General features: G+C 46.0%; 1 protein-coding gene across 1 annotated transcript; it reads right to left on the bottom strand.

The window, feature by feature from the left end:
• Positions 1-3,850: 3,850 nt before the first annotated feature.
• LOC121583460 (docking protein 4) lies at positions 3,851-22,811 on the bottom strand. Its single transcript, XM_045225080.1, has 8 exons — positions 22,642-22,811; positions 14,315-14,422; positions 13,564-13,678; positions 13,328-13,447; positions 7,726-7,915; positions 6,982-7,120; positions 6,762-6,876; positions 3,851-6,563 (listed from the first exon to the last, which is right to left on the bottom strand). Exons 1-8 carry the CDS (start codon positions 22,705-22,707, stop codon positions 6,421-6,423), a joined length of 996 nt encoding a protein of 331 aa, XP_045081015.1. The 5' UTR covers positions 22,708-22,811; the 3' UTR covers positions 3,851-6,420.
• Between the last annotated feature and the right edge of the window lie 477 nt (positions 22,812-23,288).

Below are 23,288 nucleotides of genomic sequence, written 5' to 3'. Positions count from 1 at the left end.
GCACGGCGAGAGGATCTGTGTAGGCAGCTGAGGGAGCGGAGGGTTATGACGAAACCCAGTCCCTCTCCTCACACCAAGCAAGTGGTGTGCGTCACCAGTCCGGTCCGGCCCGTTCCTGCTCCCCGCACTAAGTTGATGGTGCGCGTCGCCAGCCCGGCCCAGCCTGTTCCTGCTCCTCGCACCAAGCCTACGGTGCGCGTCGCCAGCCCGGCCAGGCCTGTTCCTGCTCCACGCACCAAGCCTACGGTGTGCGTCGCCAGCCCGGCCCGGCCTGTTCCTGCTCCACGCACCAAGCCTACGGTGTGCGTCGCCAGCCCGGCCCGGCCTGTTCCTGCTCCACGCACCAAGCCTACGGTGTGCGTCGCCAGCCCGGCCCGGCCTGTTCCTGCTCCCCGCACCAAGCCTACGGTGCGCGTCGCCAGCCCGGCCCGGCCGGTTCCTGCTCTTCGCACCAAGCCTACGGTGCGCGTCGCCAGCCCAGCCCGGCCTGTTCCTGCCCCTCGCACCAAGCCTACGGTGCGCGTCGCCAGCCCGGCCTGTTCCTGCCACTCGCACCAAGCCTACGGTGCGCGTCGCCAGCCCGGCCCGGCCTGTTTCTGCCACTCGCACCAAGCCTACGGTGCGCGTCGCCAGCCCGGCCCGGCCTGTTCCTGCCCCTCGCACCAAGCCTACGGTGCGCGTCGCCAGCCCGGCCCGGCCTGTTCATGCCACTCGCACCAAGCCTACGGTGCGCGTCGCCAGCCCGGCCCGGCCTGTTCCTGCCACTCGCACCAAGCCTACGGTGCGCGTCGCCAGCCCGGCCCGGCCTGTTCCTGCCACTCGCACCAAGCCTACGGTGTGCGTCGCCAGCCCGGCCGGCCTGTTCCTGCCACTCGCACCAAGCCTACGGTGCGCGTCGCCAGCCCGGCCCGGCCTGTTCCTGCCACTCGCACCAAGCCAGGGGTGCGAGTCGTCAGCCTGGTAAGGCCCGTTCCTGCTCCACGCACCAAGCCAGGGGTGCGAGTCGTCAGCCCGGTACGGCCCGTTCCTGCTCCACGCACCAAGCCAGGGGTGCGTATCGTCAGCCCGGTCCGGCCCGTTGCTGCTCCACGCACCAAACCAGGGGTGCGCATCGTCAGCCCGGTCCGGCCCGTTCCTGCTCCACGCACCAAGCCAGGGGTGCGCATCGTCAGCCCGGTCCGGCCCGTTGCTGCTCCACGCACCAAGCCAGGGGTGCGCATCGTCAGCCCGGTCCGGCCCGTTCCTGCTCCACGCACCAAGCCAGGGGTGCGCGTCGTCAGTCCGGCACAACCCGTGCCTGCTCCACGCACCAAGCCAGGGGTGCGCGTCGTCAGTCCGGCACAACCCGTGCCTGGGTCACCGGTGCCTGATCAGGTACCGGTCAGCTGCTCCACACCGGAGCTTAAGCAATCCGCTCCTTCGATGTCCAGTCCAGCTCCAGCCAGCGGGGCCAGACCGGACCAGGGGCGTTACGGGGGGATTATTGGAGGGTGGTGGGCAAGCCCAGCCCTCCCCTGTTTGGTTTATGTTGAGGCGCGGTCGCAGTCCGCGCCTTTGGGGGGGGGTACTGTCACACCCTGGCTCTGGGGACTCTATATGTTGAGCCAGGGTAGTTTCTATGTGTTGTTGCTCTATGTCGGGATTCTAGTTTTGTATTTCTGTGTTGGCCAGAGTGGTTCCCAATCAGAGGCAACGAGTGTCAGCTGTTGCTGGTTGTCTCTGATTGGGAGCCATATTTATACAGGCTGTTTTCCCACAATAGTTGTGGGATCTTGTTCCAGTTGGTTTTGTGTTTGTACCGTGGACTTCACGTATCGTTTGTTGTTATTGTGTGTGCACTTAATTAAATAAGATGTACAAATCTCACGCTGCGCCTTGGTCTACTCTCTTCGACGATCGTGACATTTACAGTGTATTTTTTGTTGTTGTTGAGTTTTTATTGAAAAACTGCAAAATGTTGTACCACAAACATTACAGGACACACATGGCATTTTGTTAAAGGAATTCATGCAACAGGGGTTTCAATGGCAACATGCTCTTAGCAGACCTACGTCAGGGTCCTAGGCGCTGAGCCCACACAAAACTATAGTCCTAATTTGTCCTGTTTAGTGTGGTCTCCCCAAATCACACCACGTGCCTCACCCAAAGGAAATGCACCGAGCACAGAGACAGAGCAAAGGATGTTACGAGACAGATAACAATTTATTGTATTCATGTTTTAATTTCAATTTAAGCACTATTCACAATGTTCCAGGGACTGTGTGGGGCTGTAACTTCCAGATTGATGAGCACTTTAAAGCGTTGTTTTCTCTGTGCTCTCAGAGAAAAGTAACAGCCCTAGCTGGGAGAAACCCTGGCAGAGAGGAGAGGAGGTTGGTTTTAGAAGTCCTCCATTAGGTGCAAACAAAACTAAACAGATACCAGGAATAGTACAATGAATAGAAACCGCTCATTTGACATGAAGAGTTGCTCAAAGTGACTGTAATGTAATGGCTTGTATAGAGGACAGTCTGTCTTTTGTCTCTGGGTTTTCTTAGCTACTGTCTAATTTTGAGTGAGGCTGTCTGTGGTCGTCTTTTAAGTGCTCTGATGCTGTGAATGGTTTGACTGAGGAATCACACATTGTAGTGAATGTCTGAAATAAACCATTGCCCTACAGAACACAACATCTTTGTCTCTGTAAAAGAGCTTTGAAGAATTAATCTCTTATCAAACCTTCTGAACACACATTTAGCCGATTTATTATCAAGGAGGAGGAACATGTTTGGAGGTTGAAATTAGGGTACCTCAGCTTGTCCACGCCATTCCTCACCAGCAGAAATAGGTTCCTAAACCTATGCTGGACAACTGGCAAACAAAGATAGCAAAATATGTTTTATATTTTTCAAAACTCCTGGTGAAATTGAATATTTGTAGACAGGTGGCTTGGCCCACAATCTAGTCCATTAGCAGTTGTAAAATGTAGTTGTGTTGTTAAATATACAAACGTGCAAGTGAACTTTATGTGACGTGAGGTTAAGTTTGCATTTGTGTGCCTGCTACGCAAATAAGTAGTTGTGTTGGGGTTGAATAATATGCACGTTGTGATGTCTGTGGAAACAACCCAGGATCAACCACAAAGCTAAGGAGTGATCCAACATGTCTGTGAAATTATTACAAACATTGTAATAAAACAATATGTTCACCACCACAGATGTTCAATCGATCATGCGATATCCAGTCCTATAGCAATTCTTATCCAGGAGGGATTTGGCCCATATAATTTTTATGAAAAACGAATGTACAAGCGCTTTCCAGACATTCGCTGTCTGTCTGATGAAAACCTTCTAACAAAATGTTTCACACATTTAATTTTTTTTTTTACATTTATTGAAAGCACTAACTGCCCTCAATGTACTCTGAACATTTCGTGACTCTACGACCAAGAAATTGTATTCAAAATAGCTTCTGAAGTTTCATAATTGTATGTTTGTTCATTGGAAAGTATGATTTTCAATTTCCTGAAAGTTTCTGTTTTGGAGATTAGGTTTTCACCAGACAGAGGAGATAAAAAAGGCAACCAAGAGAAAGAGCAGCAACGGAAACATACGTGAAGTCTAAGGCAAAAGAGTTGTAAGAAGAGGAGGTAAAGGGGAATAAGTGGAATGAAACGTGATAGTTTAGGACCCATGGAGGGAGTATGAAGACTCCTCCCATTTGGAATGAAACGTGATAGTTTAGGACCCATGGAGGGAGTATGAAGACTCCTCCCATTCCAGAAGACTTGTATCAATCCTTCCCCTCCATACATCATCCCCATGGTAACATCTCTCTTTCATCCAATCAGCAAATCACTTAGATGACCCCATGATCAGGTGAATTTTTGTTCTTTATTTCCCCGTGCCAAGTAATCGTCTCTAAAAATCTCCACCCAAACAAGTCCACAACATTTCAATCTTGCCATCGTTACACAGTATAAAAATGTGTTGAGTGCATGCATTTCAAATAAACATCCCCCAAATAATCCCTGTCACAGAACATACACACATACACATCACACTCTCTCACACACACACACACACATCTAGAGACCACATGATGTGAAATAAATAGCTGTATATACAAGAGCCCAAGAGGGCAGCAACAACAACTCATGTATGTACACAAACACACAATACATAGGGTAAAGATTATGTTCAACAAAAAGCTTAGCCCTTTATGATAAATAATACAGAAACTGTAAATGTGTGTTTTATTGGATTCCAGCATTGAATAAGTAGCCTTAGACATCAGACTGTCCCACTCTGGCCAAATCAAATAAATAACATTACACAATGTCCCTACCAAAACATCCTTGTCAAGGAGATTAGAAAATTACCTCATTTTATAAGCTTCACGTACAGTAACTTTAACAGTGGTGATATACTATATATATATATATATATATATATATATATATATATATATATATATATATATATATATATTTTCATATTAGTCCCATCTCTAACTACAGGGTGCATTAGTTGGGTTATATCCAAGTGTCACAAATTAATACACAGTTGGAAAGTCTTAGATCAGTCAGTCAAATCTGCTAATGTTGAGATGGGTTTAAATAATTAGCATTATTAGTTATAAGCCCAATCTGATGTCAGAACTGTGTAGAGGGCAGGTTTTATACTTCCAACTATTAAAAACATGTTTTTCTCTCTTTGTGCAACAGTCATCTACTAACTAACCACCAGCAGTATCTAGGCTACAGTCCTAAAATAAAAGGACTCCATGTGAGGGTCCTCTGAGGCAGGTAACTAACCAACCTGCCCTAGATCTGTGCTTATCCCTCACATGACCCAAATTAAGAGCAATGGCTCCTGAATTATCAAAACACATTTAAAATAAGAAAAAAACATCTTCAAGTGCAAACATGTCCAGAACCATTTTGGTCAGGCGGTAACCCACCCCACACACCAGAATGTTGTGAAACTAAAAACACAGGACATTAATAATGATTATCACAACTTCACTAGTTCATTATGCACTTGTGCCTGACAGGAATCTCAATGAGGAAACTAACTGAGGAGCCACACTATGACACAGCCTATGGTGTCTCCCTCAGACCAAGGATCTCTACAATAATAATGATGAGGTTTGAGGGAGTGGCTACATCTTTGTGACGTCTACATTTTAAAATCTAGCTTATTATTTACCATGTCTAAATTATCTCTTAACATAGGTTTTAAAGTGGCCAAATGTCAGTAACTGTGTATCCCATTCATGCAGTACACACACAGAAGACAGGGTCCTATTACCATATTATGAACAGCCTTGGATGTCTTCACAACCCAAAGGCAGGAAACCAAGAGAAAACAACAAACAAAGTCACAACTTCAGAGGCATATGGTTCGACGGCTCCCTCCCTCCCTCTCTCTCATCACGCCTCTCTCTATCCTCCCAGAAAAATCTATGTCTATTTTCTTTATCAGACAGAACAGAATACAAGGCAAAGTCAGGTTGTTATGTCTGCTACAAGTTTTAAAAAAAGAAAGATGAAAGACAAGTGGTCCTTTGTTTCTCTGTGGAATTAGACCAGGTGTTTGGTTGGATGATTGTCCAGGGACAGTCCCTCTTCCACCCACACACACACAGAGTTGAAGAAGGAAGCCAAGGTCAGTTCTTGGGAGGAAACTGTTGTCTTACATACGTGTCTGTCAGATTGAGGTTATGGGTTGGAGCGAGAGCCACAATCACTATCATGCTGGAGAGCAGGGATGGTAGGAAGGGGTCCTTCTGTTCTGCCCCCAAATAAGAGCTATATGGGGACGTCCTGAGCCCCTAACATTGAACTTTGCTAAGAGCTGGCATGAGGTACATGTAGAGGTCTGTTGCGAAGGGGGTTGAGGTGATGGAGAGCTGACTGAATCCCGTCAGAAAAATAAATAAATCACAGGGGTTAGAAGAGAGGACACCCACTAAATCACATCCTTAAAGCTCACACCCCTCCTCCTCCTGTTCGTCCTCCATGCCCACAGCAGAGCTGTTCATCTTCCTCCTCCGGGGCCATGCATAGAGAGAGAGAGATGCATCGTGACACAATGTCAGCTCACTAAGAGGCAACAAGCCACTGCTGGCTCGAACAATGCACTTTGCCCCCACAGTGAGGGATTCTGGGAGTTCCTTCAGGTAACCAGCCTTTGGCTCGTCCACTATAGAGAAGACCAGAGGTGCTGTCACGTCCTGCTTCACAGAGCTCCCAGCTTTAGGGGAGGTCCTATGACCCCATGGGAGAGCCCACTCCCCACACCCCACCCTGATTGGCTGGAGGGTAGATGAGGGGGCGTGGAGTCGAGGTGAGCACTGCAGAGAAAGGAGAATGGGAGGAGTGCAGGGTACAGAGTATGGGTATGGTGGAGGAGGCTAGCGGTCTGCAATGCACCCCTGGGATCACTGGCTGGGGTAGGTGGGGTAGCGGGCGGGGGAGTGTCGGCTGTGTGCCAGGGGCATGGTAGCGTGGCGTGGCTCTGAGGGCAGCCGGGTGGAGAGCAGGTCTGCATCAGCGCCAGTCTGAGAACCACCAAACATGTCACCTACAGGACAGGACAAGACACAAGAGACAGACGAGAAAAAGTCATGTCTACAGGTGCAGCCTACTCCATAAGCTTCTGTATGATTCGTTAAACTCCAGACCCCATGTTCAAACGTTTACACTTTCCATATTCAGACCAATGTTCCCACTCTAGCCCCAGTGCTGTGTGGTTGAGATTGTAGTCTAGGCTGTGGTTTACCATGGGCTGGGTCCATGCCCCCCTGGGTGCCAGTGATATGGTGCCAGAAGGCACTGCGGGGCAGGATGGCCGTGGGGGTACAGGGGTAGGAGCCCGCCTCAGAACCTTTAGACAACTGACAGAGACAGAAAATACATAGAAAACACAGTATTATATAACCACCCGGGAGAATACTGTGTGTATGTGTGTGTGTGTGTGTGTGTGTGTAACTGTGCCTTACTCTGCTGTTCTTCTCCATCTCCATCAGAACTCTCTTGTGCTGCTCAGCGATGGCCAGGGTGGAGGAGTGGACTCTCTGGTAGATCTGCTCTCCCTCCCGCGTCTGGAATGTGTACAGGCCTTCTCCACTGTCACACATGCTGGAACACACCAAAACACACTGCTCAGTACAACATGCATGTGCATACAGGCCATAATATAGGTCATATCAACAATTCATCCTATATAGATATGTTTTTGAAAACAGTCCTTTTGCAGGCACACTGTATTTACCACAAATTGTTCTCAAGCAATTGACAGCCAATAATACTGCATCCTAACCACCAATAGGGGGAAGTGTGGGATTACGTTCTCCGTACTGACAGTACATCACCCTTATCTTTGTCCTTTGGAGGGCACCCTGCAAGTGGACCGAATCCTTTATTTTCAAGTTTATCAAAGCGCAGGAGGAGATAAGAACGCCTTTCCTCTAATCTATTCAATCAATCTCTTTATGAGGCTCTGCCAGACAGGGCTCCTGTCCGTCTGTGTGTGTGTGTGTGTGCGCGCGCAAGTGCGAGCATGCGTGTGTGTGGTCTGTATGTGTTTTTCACCAAGCTATCTATGGGCTAGGCACAGACAACTGGTTACACAGTCCTGCTTTTCTGCAGCTTTGCGTTCTCCTCCCCATCCCTCACTCTCCATACCTCTCCCTCCTTCCCTCCCTCCCTCCCTCCCTTCCTCGCTCCCTCCCTTGCTCCCTCACCGTCCAGCCTCGAAGGTGAAGCGCGTGGCATCTCTTCCGTAGCGGCGCAGGGAGCAGAGCGGCCAGGTGACCAGTTTGGTGCGAGGGTTGTGGATGTCCCACAGGTAGATATTCTCATGGGTGATCTGCATCATACACTCCCCATAGATGTCCAGGTTAGGACAGGGCAGTAGGAACACATTGAAACGCTCTGACAGGGAGACAGGAAGGGATATTATTAGGAGAGAAGGAGAGTGGTGGAGTGCTGCATCAGATGACCTGGCCTCCACAATCCCCCGACCTCAACCCAATTGAGATGGTTTGGGATGAGTCGGATGGTAGAGTGAAGGACAAGCAGCCAACAAGTGCACAGCATATGTGGGAACTCCTTCAAGACTGTTGGAAAAGCATTCCAGGTGAAGCTGGTTGAGAGAATGCCAAGAGTGTGCAAAGCTGTCATCAAGGCAAAGGGTGGCTATTTGAAGAATCTCAAATATAAAATATATTTTGATTTGTTTAACACTTTTTGGTTACTACATGACGATGGAGTTGGTGCCATGCAAAGCCACGAACTGGGTGAACAGGGAGTACAGCAGAAGACTGAGGACACACCCCTGGGGGGCCCCTGTGTTAAGAGTCTGTGTGGAGGAGGTGTTGTTGCCAATCCTTACAGCCTGCGGTCTGCCCATCAGGAAGTCCAGGATCCAGTTGCAGAGAGTGGTGTCCAGACCCAGGGCTCTGAGCTTGGTGTCGAGTTTGGAGGGAACTATAGTGTTGAATGCTGAACTGTAGTCAATGAACAGCATTCTCACATAGGTGTTCCTCTTGTCCAGATGTGTTACGGCCGTGTGGATAGCAATGGAAATGGCATCTTCCGTGGATCTGTTGGAGTGGTAGGCAAATTAGAGTGGGTCCAGTGTGCCTGCCATGCTGGCCTTGATGTGGGCCATGACCAGCCTCTCGAAGCACTTCATGAGTGCTACGGAGCGATAGTCATTTGGGCATGTCACCTTGTTTTTCTTTGGCAATGGGATGATGGTGGTCTCCTTGAAGCAGGTGGCGAATGCAGGTTGAAGATGTCAGAAAAGACACCCGCCAGTTGGTCAGCACAAACTCTGAGGACGCCGTATTGTGAGTATTCACTCTTTTGAGAGTTTTCCTTACGTCAGCCTCGGAGAGCAAAATCACCTTGTCGTCTGGAGCAGCGAGAGTCTTCCTGGACGGCTTGGTATTGTCTGTCTCAAAGCGAGCATATAATGTGTTAAGCTCGTCGGGAGGGAGGCTTTGGTGGGCACCACACAGCTGGATTTGCCTTTGTAGTCTGTGATAGTCTGTAGTCCTTGCCACATGAGACGTGAGTCTGAGTTGTCGAACATCAATTCAAGTTTGAGTCTGTATTGTCTTTTTGCGTCACTAATGGATATGTGGCGCTCGTTCGTGTTTGCCTTGTACACGTTGCGCACCACTGAGTCATCTGGGTTCGTTCTTCTGACATTGAATGCTGTAGTACGGGCTCTCAGCATGGTACGGACATTTCTGTTCATGCAGGGTTTTTGGTTGTGGTATGTCTGAATTTTTATTGTGACTGTCGAATCTGGGTTTGGCAGATGCCATGAGAACGCTAACTACCCCAATGCATAGGGCCAACTGCAAAGTTTGGTGGAGGAGGAATAATGGTCTGGGGCTGTTTTTCATGGTTCGGGCTAGACCCCTTAGTTCCAGTGAAGGGAAATCTTAACGCTACAGCATGCAATGACATTCTAGACGATTCTGTGCTTCCAACTTTGTGGCAACAGTTTGGGGAACTTCCTGATTCAGCATGACAATGCCCCCGTGCACAAAGCGATGTCCATACAGAAATGGTTTGTCGAGATCGCTGTGGAAGAACTTGACTGGCCTGCACAGAGCCCTGACCTCAACCCCATCGGACACCTTTGGGATTAATTGGAACGACGACTGCGAGCCAGGTCTAATCTCCCAACGTCAGTGCCCAACCTCACTAATGTCCTTGTGGCTTAATGGAAGCAAGTCCTCGCAGCAATGTTACAACATCTAGTGGAAAGCCTTCCCCGAAGAGTGGAGCCTGTTATAGCAGCAAAGGTGGGACCAATTCCATATTAATGCCCATGATTTTGGAATGCGATGTTCGACGAGCAGGCCATGTAGTGTACATGATCTGATTGGCCGATGTGGGGGTGGGGGATGGCTTTGAAAGCATCACAGATGTTTGTATATCATTTACATGGTCCAGCACGTTGTTTCCTCTCATGGGGCAGGAAACATGTTGATGATACTGTATTTTAAACATGCTTGGTTAAAATTACTCATGACAATAAAGACTGCTTCCAGGTGTGAGGATTCATGCTGGCTAATGTTCATGTACAGTTTGCTGAGTGCCACCTTGGTGTTTGCTTGTGGCGCTATGTACACAGCTGTAATAATAACACACGTGAATTCCCTCGGCATATAGTGGGGTTGGCATTTTAGCATTAGAAACTCTAGGTCAGGTGAACAGGAGCTTGAGATGTTTTCAACTTTGGTAAACCAGGAATTGTTGATGAGGAAGCATACACCTCCCCCTGCTCTTACCAGAAGCCGCCGTTCGTTCCATACAGAAAATGGAAAAGCCGTCTGGTTGAATAGCAGAGTTGAGTGTCCATAAACCATCCCACTGGGCACAAACTGGTTGAATCAATGTTGTTTCAACGTAATTTGTCAATGTATTGTGACGTGGAATCTACGTGGAAAATACATTGGATTTGAAAACAATTATCAATAACCAGGTTTCCATCCAATCTTTTAATATTAGTAAAGTACACGTCGGATAAAGAATGTCATGACAGGCCTGATGGAAACAGCAAATTTGTCTGTAAACTTTGCAAATGTCGACAAAACAAAATACGCTAGACAAGGTGGAATCTTTTTGTGTCTGTAAAATTAATTATGCGAGAGATGGCAGTGGAAACGCCTTTATGAGCACCTAGAGCGCACGTGCCAAGACCAGACTGGGCACATTTGCTATAGCCTATAACGCAACATTTTTTGTGGCAAAACCATCAGCAGAGTTGAAAATGCGATGGAAAGCCATTTAACTTGTATTTTTTATTCGATACATGGGAAATTAACCGCAACGGTAATTTTTATGTGCACTACATCATCACACACAGCCTTTTATCTGCAATGAGTCCATTTGATGGAAAAATCTCTGGTGGGAAATTGCGCATATTGTTTTTATGCAGATCTTTTAATATTCGCATGAAATTCTGACGCCAAATTAGATGGAAATCCAGCTAATGTAAACTGTTGTTTTGAGTGTGAAATTTCAACCACAGGATTATGTCATTATTGTAACCAATTTTCAACATAGACAAACTGTGTATAACATATGTTGAATTTGTACCTTTGAAACAAAGTCTGATTTTCAAAGTTTTTTATATATAAAACTATAGGCTGGGCAGCACCTCCTACTGGAGAGTTGATCTACAGCTATTAATTTGGTCTCCCATCCAGAGTTTTAACCAAGCCCTGGCCTGCTTAGCTTTTTGATTTTTCACTAACTACTACCAATGTGCTATCATGAGAATGATTATCAAGAGACCTCTTAATAACTAAATATATTCACTGTTGCTATCGAAATCATTCCAAAGGGCAAATGAAATGTAACCATATTTTATAAATCATATATCAATGATACTATTTAGGCCTATATAGCATTTGCAAAGTCATCACCCACTATTGTTTCAACTCAAGCCGGGGTTAAACTAAAAGTAGACAATACATCTAATCTAGGCCTAGCGTTTCAAGCTTTGGTTGAATTCAAATGTAATCTCCAACTTAATCATTAATATGTTGAATTCACATCTCCATCTCAACCAAAAATCTAAGTTAAAGAATAGGAGTAAGTCAAATTAAAGTACATTTAAAGTTTTATTATATTAGATTTAGTCCTATTCTTTAACTTAGATTTTTGTTTAAGATGGAGACATGAATCCAACATAAACTAATACATTATTAGTTTGTAGACAAACTGGATATTGAAATGTGTTTGGTTGTCAACGCAACCAAATATCAACATTTACAGGAGATGTATCTTCTGCTTAGATAGTGCCATCTGTGCAACTGACTTAGTATGGCTTTAAATCTATATGTTGGATTCACGTCTCCATCTCAACCAAAATCTAAGATAAAGAATAGGGCTAAATCAAATTAAACTTTAAATGCACTTTTAATAAAGTTTGATTTGATTTAGTCCTATTCTTTAACTTTGATTATTGGTTGAGATGGAGATGTGAATCCAACATTTAAATTACTAATTTGTAGACAAACTGGAATTTGTTGACAACCAAACACAATACAAAATCCCTTTTGCAATAGAGTAAATAGCCTATTAACATGTCAACAAGTTAACAAATTATATGTTGGATTCACGTCTAGAACTAAACCAAAAATAAAATTTAAACAATAGGATTAAGCCAGTGGCTCAGATGAAACTATCCAAGCATTAGATATCCTTCAAATGTTGATATTTGGTTACATTGTCAACCAAACACAATTCAATAATATTTTTGTAATACAGTAAATAGCCTAAAGTTAAGGCTATCTTACAAACGTATGTAACAGTAGTTATTCAACCTTAAAATGACTAACACATCCATGGCCACATTTTGAGGTTAGCCTACTGTAACTATAAATGTCTTCTTATGTAATCATAGAAAGCATGCATGTTCAAGACAGCATGCAAAAGTAGCAGGTCTGTAGAGATCTTCACAATTGCTGTAATCATCTGCGCAGAATCTCAAAAGCCATTGATCACTTGCACTATGTACTTATAATGTAATCTCAACTGCAATCCAGGTCATTTGGTTGTGCTGTTAGATGAAGCACAGTGATAACACATTAAGTTGTTGTATAAATACAAAATATCTGCCATTGTATTCCCATTTGAACTTTGTTGTGCTTTTAAACGGTTGAAAGCGCAGCGACAACACATTTAGATGACAACTAAACCTAAATCAGACATTGTTGTTTTTCATTGGAATTTGGTTGTGCTTTTAGATGGTTGACAGCATAGTGATAACTTATTGGGAATTCAACAACCTTCTGGCTGTCTTTTTGAGTTGGTGAATAAAGGTTGAAATCTCATTGATCAATGTCTCAACCATATATTACACAAATTTCCACGTTGAAATGACGTGGTGTGCCCAGTGGGACGTCTCTGTCAAAACAAAGACAGCATTCCCTGATGTCCCTCTGTGATTGAAGCCTTGCTCTGAGTTCACAAAGTTTATTTTCCAGCAATAGGACATTAGCCATCAGGATGCTACGAAGAGGAGGCTGTGTAGCCCATCTTTTCAGCCTAGCTTGGAGTCCCCATTCCTCTTCTTCGTCACCGGTGTTGCCTTTGGTCATCTTGGTCAGCAGCAACAGGTAAGCCCGTGTGGGGAACAAAGGATGAATGTAGTATTCCAGATCTGGAATGCTGAGAGATAAGTATGTAGCTTCCGATTCATGATCCAGAAGTGTTTGTCGATTGTAGGAAAATATTGCACAAGGATTTTGAGCAAACAAAGTAAAGCAAAGTGGAGCAGGACTGTGTCATGGTGCTAGTGAGACAGACACTCACCTGTATGTTCACACTGAACACCTGCCGCCAGCAGGTCCGGCTCTCCTAGACTGATGTCATTGAGGCGGGTCCCCAGGCATTCTATTGACAGGGTTTTGAACCACTCCTCTGCTTCTAGCTCTGAATTTAGACCAATGGGGATGCAGAGAACGACGTCATAAAATAGGAAACTTCATAGAGGATTGTGCACTGTGAGAAAACATCTATTGCAATACAGTAGGTGTGGTGTGGAGTACCTGATTCACAGGTGAACGTGCGCGAGGTGTCATCGGTAAAGACGATGGCTACCGCCTGGCGCTTGGTGTCCCTTGGGAGCCTTGTTACATTCTTCACATTGCTGATCTCTGTCACCTAGGCAACAGGAGAGGTCAAGAGGTCAGACAAACATGGAGAGAGGTTGAAAGGGTCAGACAAGCTGTCTATATACTGTATGATGTGCTGCCGGTTGGTCGGATTCAGTTTTCAGAGAGAAAGGAGAGGAGAGGAAGAGGGAGTGTTGTAGCCAGGTGTAATGGGGGGCCGGGATGTTTTGGAGGTCACCCCATCCTCAGACACTTCAGAGAGGCTGGGTTTGGCTGGCTTTGATGTGAGCAACTTCTGTGTTACTCTCATCTCCTTCAGCCTCCTGTGTGTGTGTGTGTGTGTGTGTGTGTGTGTGTGTGTGTGTGTGTGTGTGTGTGTGTGTGTGTGTGTGTGTGTGTGTGTGTGTGTGTGTATTGATCCCTCCAGACACGCACGTTTGCACCCTGCAGCTGCACAGGGGGGCTCAGAGAACAGACTGACTGAATGACTGACTTTGTAATGCCACACACACACACACACACACACACACACACACACACACACACACAAACACACACACTTATACAGACTCAGATATATCACCCACTCACAGTAATACCATACGCACCACACAAATACATCATCCTTCAATCTGACATTTGCCAATTGAAACGTGACTTATCATGCAGCACTCTCGGGGGGTACCTTAGGACAGACTCTGATGTAAGCTGACTTCTCATCAGTGTACTTCTCCAGTCTGCGTGGTCCTTTACTGGACGACTTCTTAAACACCAGCCAGCAGCGACGGTAAATCTGCAACACAAAAACAACAGTCAGTTAATATACTGCAACCAGCCACCCAACAGCAAGTCAATGTTAACATATCCACCCCATTCAAGCATAATGATTTACACTCTTTTGCTATCAAGAGCAGGCAAACAATGGTTGCCTCTGGTTTACCTGATCAATAAACCAGGAAGCATTATAAGAAAATCAAATAGCATTTAGTGATTAGCAATGAGTGACAGAGAGAGACAGAGAGAACAAGAGAGAAAGAGACAGGCAGAAAATGAGAAAGAGTGCGCCGGGTCCATGTCATCAGTCAAACATTATATATGCAAGACAATTCTATTATGCATATGATATTGAGTTAAGAGGCAGACAGAAGACAAACTCTCCTGACGGAATAATGAGAAATCCATCGCAGTAATGCGAACAGGCACACAGAGAAACACACACACACACACACACACACACACACACATCAATAAGAGAGCTATTGCTTTAGCTGCATTTATCCCCCTTATCTCTGTTATAAAAGGCAGGGCCTTTATTTTATTGATGTTCCACTGTCCTTCTGAAGCAAACCTCCTGTTGCCAGGGCAACCTCAGGACCTGTACAGTACAGTACGGAGCGGCCAGGGCCAGCTATCCCTAAACCAATCCTCACATTCCTCTTTCCCTAACCCATAATCACACCCCTGTTTATTAGCTAGGGGCCACAGAGCCTGGGACAGTGAATCCCCTTAGCGCACTGACTCAGTTATAATAATAATATGCCATTTAGCAGACGCTTTTATCCAAAGCGACTTACAGTCATGCGTGCATACATTTTTGTGTATGGGTGGTCCCGGGGATCGAACCCACTACCTTGGCGTTACAAGCGCCGTGCTCTACCAGCTGAGCTACAGAGGACCACCATAATGAATATAAAGACCCCAAACTGAGTGACAATGTCTCACTGCTGTTCACAGACAAACACCGGTGTCACTGTGACAGAGATAACAAGACCAATTAAATATGCAATTGTGTTTATCGAGAGATTAAACAAGAGTGCCATCAACAAAGGCACCCCATAATGTGAGCATGCTCAAATGGAGACATGGTGAACGGAAAAAGCGTTGCTCTGATGTGGCGTTTTTAATTGGTGCAGTGAATTTGAACCTTGAGGAGAGAGGAAGCCTTCAAAGAGACTGCCTTGGCTGCTCTATTGCTGTTTGTCTGTCTGCTCCTGGTGTCAGCGGGATGAAAACGCTACCTTCAGTGGGACAGCTGACGGCGTGGTGAGAGCTGGTGCTCACCAGTCCATTATGTCTCAACGATATTAAGCTGTTCAATGGAGATTGACCTCTGTGTATCTGCCATCTAGCTCCTGATTCTCCACAATGCTATTCCAAACCAATTGGCTCAGTTCTTCATTAGAGCTGTGGTCTACTATCGTGCCCCCCTCCGTTCTCCCCCTCCCCCCTTCCTCTCCTCCAGCATTCAGAGCAATCAGGCCTTGCCAGACAAACTCACTGTGAAGCCTGGTAATTAAGCTAGTGGGTAGAGGAGCAGGAACACAGAGAGACAGAGTGGGAGAGACGAAAAAAGAAAGGGAGAGAGAAACAGAGGATATGGTAGACAGGGAAAGAGGGAGAGATAGAGAGGAGTGGGAGCAGTACATTCTGCTCTGATACCTTGGTATGAGGTTCATTGGTTCATTCAATATGAGGAAGTGATGGACGTCACATCGTTCAGAACTGGACTGAATAGTCATGTATTAGCCTACCTTTCTCCCAAAAATATACTTTGAAGCAATCAAAAATCAATTTCAGTGTCTCTCTGATCATGCCACCTCTACTGCTTTTACTATGTGTTCAGCAGCAGGAACAGCCCATCTAGACACACACACACACACGCCACCCTCCTCCTCCACCACCTCTGACTGAACACAGCAAACCCAAGGGCACAGGCCAGCCACCTTATCCACCTATGCTGTCACCAATTTCAAGGGTCTTTGTCCCCCAGAAGAGAGGAGCGATGCTCCCTGCCCTGTCGACACAGGCCTAATGCATTTTAAACAGACTGACCCAGCCACCCAGCCAAGTCAAAAAGCACAGGTCCTGACAGCACCTCTACAGGGAGAATTACTCTGGCCACCACTGACAAACAGACAGAGAGAGAGAGAGAGAGAGAGAAATACTTTTTGTCCCCACCTGCAAAGGTGCATGTAACAATGAGATTTGTGGAGATGGTCTCCCATTGTATTCCAAATGTCCCTGCTCCCATGCCATTTCTGAACAGTGAAAAGGCAGTATTTTGTAGGTTGCAATTGATATTCCAGGCAGGTAGACATGGATTCCTTGTTTGCATGGCTCTCTCCCCTGAGGTGGAGCTAATCCCCTGTAAACAGGCCGGGAGGCGTGGGCTGAGTGAGTGAGTGAGTGAGTGAGTGAGTGAGTGGGTGAATGAGTGAGAGCAAGAGAGAGCTAGAGAACCTTGCATTAGTAGGGCGTGAGTAAGGAACTATTGATCTCCCCAGTGTGGCCGATAAGAGAATGTGAAAAGTCAAGTCACACACTTACCGAAAGTGGGCTCAGCATTCATAAGGGTTATCAATGATCAATATCATAGCCATTACACCCCTTTAAGAACCCTTTTAGAGAGTGATATCTGAGCTCTTCTTTAGACACACTGACGGGAACACAAGACTCCACATACAGTGTAGTGTGTAAATACATTACACACAGACCCACACACGTGTACTACATCCTGCACCACTAATGTATCTTCCCTGGTCAGTGGTTTTGCTACTGCACTCAGATTGCCCTCCTCAGTATAATTGGTTCCACCCTGGTTCTCCTGCCCATTCCGGGCTCCCTGCTGCCCCAGAAGGAGCCAAAGGCAGTTAGCCTACATTAATCCCCCTAGCTCCCAGGAGATCCTGCCTGTCACAGCAGCACAGTTTGGACGAGCCCCACCCCAGCCTGGTCCCAGGATTAATCGGCTAATAACGCTAACAGGTTGACACCACGCTGATATCCAGCGTATTATACAGCACACACACACACACACACACACACAGGACAACACAAACACACAAAGGACAACACAAACACACACAGGACAACACACAAAATGAGGTTAACTATCACAAACAGAGACAACACACAAAACCAGGACAACACACACAGGCACCAAAATACACACACACACACACACACACACACACACACACACACACACACGGCTGTGTGGTTCAGAATATGAGAAATGTGCAGGTCTGAATAGAAAATGAATGGGAATGATTGGCACCATCTTATTCAAAATCTATTCACCTAGAAATCTGAAGGGGAAACATGAGTCACCATCCAATCTTTCTAAGCTGATCCCATTGGAAGCTCAGAATGACTGGCTCCTCAGGGGGCTGGCTCAGGTAGAGAAATAAAAATGGGGGATGAAAAAGGAGAGAAACGGGAATAGAGGAGAGAGATAGAAGAGAGAGATAGATCTGTCACTGTAGCTGTGGGAACAGTCTCAGAGAGGCAGGGGGATTGTGAGGTGAAGGGAGTCCATTTGATTTCTGATGCTTGTTATTTTCAACTCCATTCTCCCTCCCATCAAAACAGTAGTTTGACCTAACTCCATTAGGATTGTCTGAACTTGAGAAAACAACGTTTTGAGGTTTCGCTGGCAATTTTCCCCAACCGCTGCCAGTTACAAGTGGTGAGGAAACAAAACCACGAATCCGTCTTGTGTCAGTGTAATATCTAGCTAGAGGCAATCTACGCATCATACAGCTCTGTTTATATAATGGAAAGGCACATGATCATTCTGACATTCCTAGACTAGACACACGGTGGTAGGTCAAAACAAGGAGAGATCAGGACAAAGATATTGAGCTGTTATTCCAGAAGGTTCTGCCCTGTCTGAGTCAGTCAGTCAGTTCAATCAGCCCTCTCTCTCTTCAGGTGGGATTAAACATTTAACACGTCCTCGCTGACATTGTGTTTATCTAAACCACATCTCCTCAGACCTTCTCCATCCTCCCTGATCAACCTTGGCTCGTCTGATTGGTTGATTCCCCAGTAAAGTGTCTTATGATGTTCCTCCGGCCTGCTTATAAAACAGGGCACAGTCAAGTGGGATGGCTGCGAAGCAATTAGGGCCGTTCCTCCACCGAGGCTAGAAGAGGCGAGGAGAGGCCAGCTAGCACAGCGCTACCGCTACGGACCGAGCGCTAACGGAAGCAGAATGGTAAACAGCCTCTTATTAGTCTGATTGGGGTGCTGCAATTTAACTGAAATGCAGCAGGAGGGAGAGTTAGAAAGGGAAAGGGAGAGTGAGGAGATGAGGGAGAAAGAGAGAGAGAGAGTTAATTAGCCTGCCCAGAGGACTGGGGGAGTCAAGGGTCTTCTGGGGAGAGTGAAAGTGAGAGCTGGAGGGGAGGAGGAAGAGGGGATGGGGGGAAGGAGAGCGGAGGGGGAGGACAGAGCAAAGAAGCGCAGTGGTCCGGAACAGCTCTGATAGGCTATGGAGGAGAGACAGAGATGGCGAGGCCAGCTGTCCAGCCTTACAAGGCCAGAGTGGCAGTAGACTGGCAAGGTTTTGGCAGGAGAGGAAGGTGACTGTCTGGGTACACATTTGATAGGGGGAAAAAACAATGTGTTTGAGTGCTTGTTCTGGTCTGTGCAGACAGAGTGTGCTCATATGTGATAAGAGAAGTGGACAGGGGCACAATGATACATGTTGTGTTCATACACAGTGTTTAGACTAGAGTATGTGTGAATTCATGCACGTTTGCTTTTTTAGGGTGTGTGTGTATATATTTTCATAGCTTGAATCTGTGTAGGCATGTGGTATGCTTACATTCCTTTTCGTATGCATATGGTATGCTTACATGCCTTTTGGTATGCATGTGGTATGCTTACATGCCTTTTGGTATGCATGTGGTATGCTTACATGCCTTTTGGTATGCATGTGGTATGCTTACATGTCTTTTGGTATGCATGTGGTATGCTTACATGTCTTTTGGTATGCATGTGGTATGCTTACATGCCTTTTGGTATGCATGTGGTATGCTTACATGCCTTTTGGTATGCATGTGGTATGCTTACATGTCTTTTGGTATGCATGTGGTATGCTTACATGCCTTTTGGTATGCATGTGGTATGCTTACATGTCTTTTGGTATGCATGTGGTATGCTTACATGTCTTTTGGTATGCATGTGGTATGCTTACATGCCTTTTGGTATGCATGTGGTATGCTTACATGCCTTTTGGTATGCATGTGGTTTGCTTACATGTCTTTTGGTATGCACATATGATAGTAGTGTAGTGAGAAGATAAGCGTCAGAAAGCAGACAGGCTGCAGCAGACAGCTATTAGACAGCTTCTGGGTGCTAGACTATCACACCCAGGTCCAGCTCTACCTCCTATGGGACCCTCAGCTGTCAATCACAGCCCTTTACCACGCTCACTGACACACAGAGGAACATTCAGCAAACACAGAGAGGAATGTTCTCCCCCAAAACCACAGGGCTTTATAAAATATAAACTACAAAAACAATAGCAGGGAATTGTTTCAGAGATGAAAGCCAGAGCACCAACTGGACCATAGTCTTCAGAAGTCTTTAATCAGGCTAGCTGTGGTGTCAGAGAGAAATGGCCAGTTGGGCGGCTGTCCTCTGAAGCTAGCGTTAAAACAGCTAACAGAACACAGGCTTTGTTTCAACTGCTAATGCGGACTCACACATGACATAGCAGAACTGGAGGATAAGCAGGAATACGGCTGTAATAGCATTAGCGCCACATAAGCGGGAGTTTATGACATTGTGTTGTTATTCTGTGCACAGTCATAATATAGAACAGCTTGAGGGGAAAATCGACTTACAATTAGGAAGTGAAATTTGTTAAACAATGACAGAGTGAAGGCCTCTGATTTCACTTTGTGTGCTCACTGCAAGGAGAGGCAGAGAGAAGGAGAAGAAAACAGGGAGAGATGATGAATGGTAAAAAAGAAAGAAGAACAAAAGAGATAAAGGCAGAAATGAAGGAGGAGAAAATAAGCCATGAAAAAACATGCAGTGACAAGATTCCAGAGAGAGAGAAAGAGAGAGAGACATATGTTTCCCATGCCAATAAAGCCCTTTTAATTGAATTGAAAGAGAGAGAGAGAGAGAGAGAGAGAGAGAGAGGGAGAGAGAGAGAGCAAGATAGAGAGAGAGAGAGAGAAAGAGAGAGCAAGAGAGAGACAGACAGACAGACAGACAGACAGACAGACAGACAGACAGACAGACAGAGAGAGAGAGAGAGAGAGAGAGAGAGAGAGAGAGAGAGAGAGAGAGAGAGAGAGAGAGAGAGAGAGAGAGAGAGAGAGAGAGAGAGAGAGAGAGAGAGAGAGGGTGTAAACCAAACTCAGGTAATCCACTGCTTGCCTTCCCCGGGGAGGTATGTGTCACAACCCCCACGCTACCACGGTAACCACAATCCTGCTGAGTGCACACTTCCTAGCGACTCCACCACAGAGGCATGAAGGAGAAAGAAATCTAGGTGAGAGGGACAGAGAGAGAGACAAGCCTAACTACTGTTGGGGTGTTCTCCTCAGGTCAGAAACCCAAGACCCTGCCTCATGTAATAATTACAGTCAGAGAACAGAAGAGACTTCATGCCATGAGACAGAGATAGAAAGTGCTGGAGGGAGATATGAGGTTCATTCTACAGGGTTAGCAGGGCTGGGGGATGCTGAAGAAGGGGTTATATGTGGGTGGAAGAGGTGGTAGAATGATAGATATGGTTAGGGGATAGAAGAGAGGGGTTAGTCTGATGGTCTCTTTGGGACTTTCCAACCAGGCCCCAAGGCATCATCAACATGTATGCACACCACAATAAGAGATACTGGGCCAGAACCAGCTGAGAGAGAAACCAGTTTGTGTGTGTTGTTTGTGTGTGTATTTGTGTGAGTGTTTGAGTGTGTGTGTGTGTGTGTGTAGCGTATGAAATCTAGCCTAGATGGGAGGCACAGCTGTAAGTTCACTCTCTCCTCTGGGTAGGTAGAGAGATACAGACATGGGTAATCTCTCTTTAGAGCTACCGTGTCTGTAACTGAGTCTGTGCATCACAGAGGACTGAGGACTGCCACACCACACTGACACTAAGCCTGTATCTTTACCCCTGAGCACAGAAACACAACCACAGGATTAAACTTCTACTGCACAAACTACTAGCCTAATACTGTTTTTGGTTCCAAGTGAACCCTTTCACCACTAAAAGGTTCTAAGTAGAATATTGTTTACCACTAAAGGGTTCTACCTGGAACCAAAAATGGTTCTATGCGGAAAATGACGAAGATCATGAGCCTTGCCATACAAATCTAACCCTTCTTTTACCAGGCTGTGTCCTCACCAGACAGTATACCTTCCTCGTCTAATAAAGGCATTTTCTCACAGAACAGGTTGAAGCCAGTTAATTATTCCACTGACACACGATGTGTCACACTCACTCCGCCTCTGTGCTATCAGTCTCCTTCTGATAAGGACTTGACCTCAGTGTGAGGACACACCTCAGTCTGGCTTCACGCCAACACAGACAAAACAATACCGCGAAATGAGGGAAATCAAAACGATCCATTTAAGGAGAATTTTATCTGAATAAATAAAAAATGTCATTATTGAAACCATTGAAAGTCCTCTACAGTTTCTCTGAGAATCATTCAAACTAAAGCAGATCAATTGTGCTTGGCAGTCGTTATGATGACTGTAAAAATACTGGAGGCTAAAATGTCAGGCAGTCTGTGCCATACTGACTAATATACATAAGTGTATAATTAAAACATTTCATTTGTGTTCATTGACATATAATTCATCTTACTCATTCCCAAAATACTAATTCCAACAACCACATGTACGTCATTCAGTTCTGACTCATATGCATTACCATACTGATATGCATACTTCATGTTCATATTCATAGATTGAAGCAGAGGTGAAGAGAAAATCAATGAATAAATCAACCAACAAACTGTATGTCACCACAACCAGGCCCTTATCCTCCATCACTTCCTTGTTTTATTTTCTCTTTCATGAGATGCAGACAGTTGTTTTGCATCATCTTTTGTTTTGTTTAAAAAATGATATTTATCTTCCCTTGGGCAGACATGCAAAAGCACACACAAGTACACAATCAGACAAGCACACACACACACACACAACCCCCTCGCTAAGGACGGAGACACCCCAAAGACCCCCAGTTCAGTTTGGGGCTCCACTCACCCCCAGTTTCCTGCTGCGCATGCGGACGTATCCCTGCTTGACGATGTCGTTGAAGTTGGAGGCCATCTCTGGGACCTGCTGGGGCCTACTGAGGCTAGCATCCAGTCCTTCAGTCCTGCAGTCCAGCCCTGCACCTAGCCCTCCTCCTTCCTTTCCCCCCACCCCCCCTATTCCCCTCTTAAGTCCTGGGGTTACCTTCTCCCTCCTCTATATCAGCCAAGCCTTCCTTTTCAGATCCTGTTGCCCTCAGACCGCCCTCACTCCTTTATCGCATCTCGTTGTCCCCTCATCTCTTCGTTGCAGTCCCTAAAGAAAGTGAGAAGGAGAGAGAGAGGAGAAGAAACAGGGGATCTATTATTCATTAAAGTGGCAGGAGAGAATGGTGGTGGCTTGCAGACACACGGAACATTATCCTCCATTATTCATTGCTTTGGCAGACACCATTATTGAGGGCAAGTTGGTAGCATGGCTTCTGTGACACATCATTATGTATAGTGTACAGCACAGCCTCTGTCTTGGAGTTACTGGAACTTCCATTAGAATTCGCTTGGAAACAGAGGTTCTTCTGGAGACCCTCCTTCCCAGTCAAGCAAGAAGAAAACATCAGAGTAATGAGGAGAAACTCATTTTAAGTTAAGCAAGACAGC

The sequence above is a fragment of the Coregonus clupeaformis genome, chromosome 15 (assembly GCF_020615455.1).
Source record: "Coregonus clupeaformis isolate EN_2021a chromosome 15, ASM2061545v1, whole genome shotgun sequence".
In the NCBI taxonomy this organism is placed as follows: domain Eukaryota; kingdom Metazoa; phylum Chordata; class Actinopteri; order Salmoniformes; family Salmonidae; genus Coregonus; species Coregonus clupeaformis.
Note: the sequence above shows the minus strand (reverse complement) of the source record. Positions and strands in the feature narration are given on the sequence as shown.

What these genes read in the sequence shown, in the direction of transcription:
- LOC121583460 (XM_045225080.1), bottom strand. Translation starts at nt 22,707, where the DNA reads ATGGCCTCCAACTTCAACGACATCGTCAAGCAGGGATACGTCCGCATG. An exon ending in TGCGCAGCAGGAAACTGGGG is followed by an intron (nt 14,423 to 22,641) that starts GTGAGTGGAGCC and finishes TTTGTGTTGCAG; the next exon opens with ATTTACCGTCGCTGCTGGCT. An exon ending in TGTTCAGTGTGAACATACAG is followed by an intron (nt 7,916 to 13,327) that starts GTGAGTGTCTGT and finishes TCTCCCTGTCAG; the next exon opens with AGCGTTTCAATGTGTTCCTA.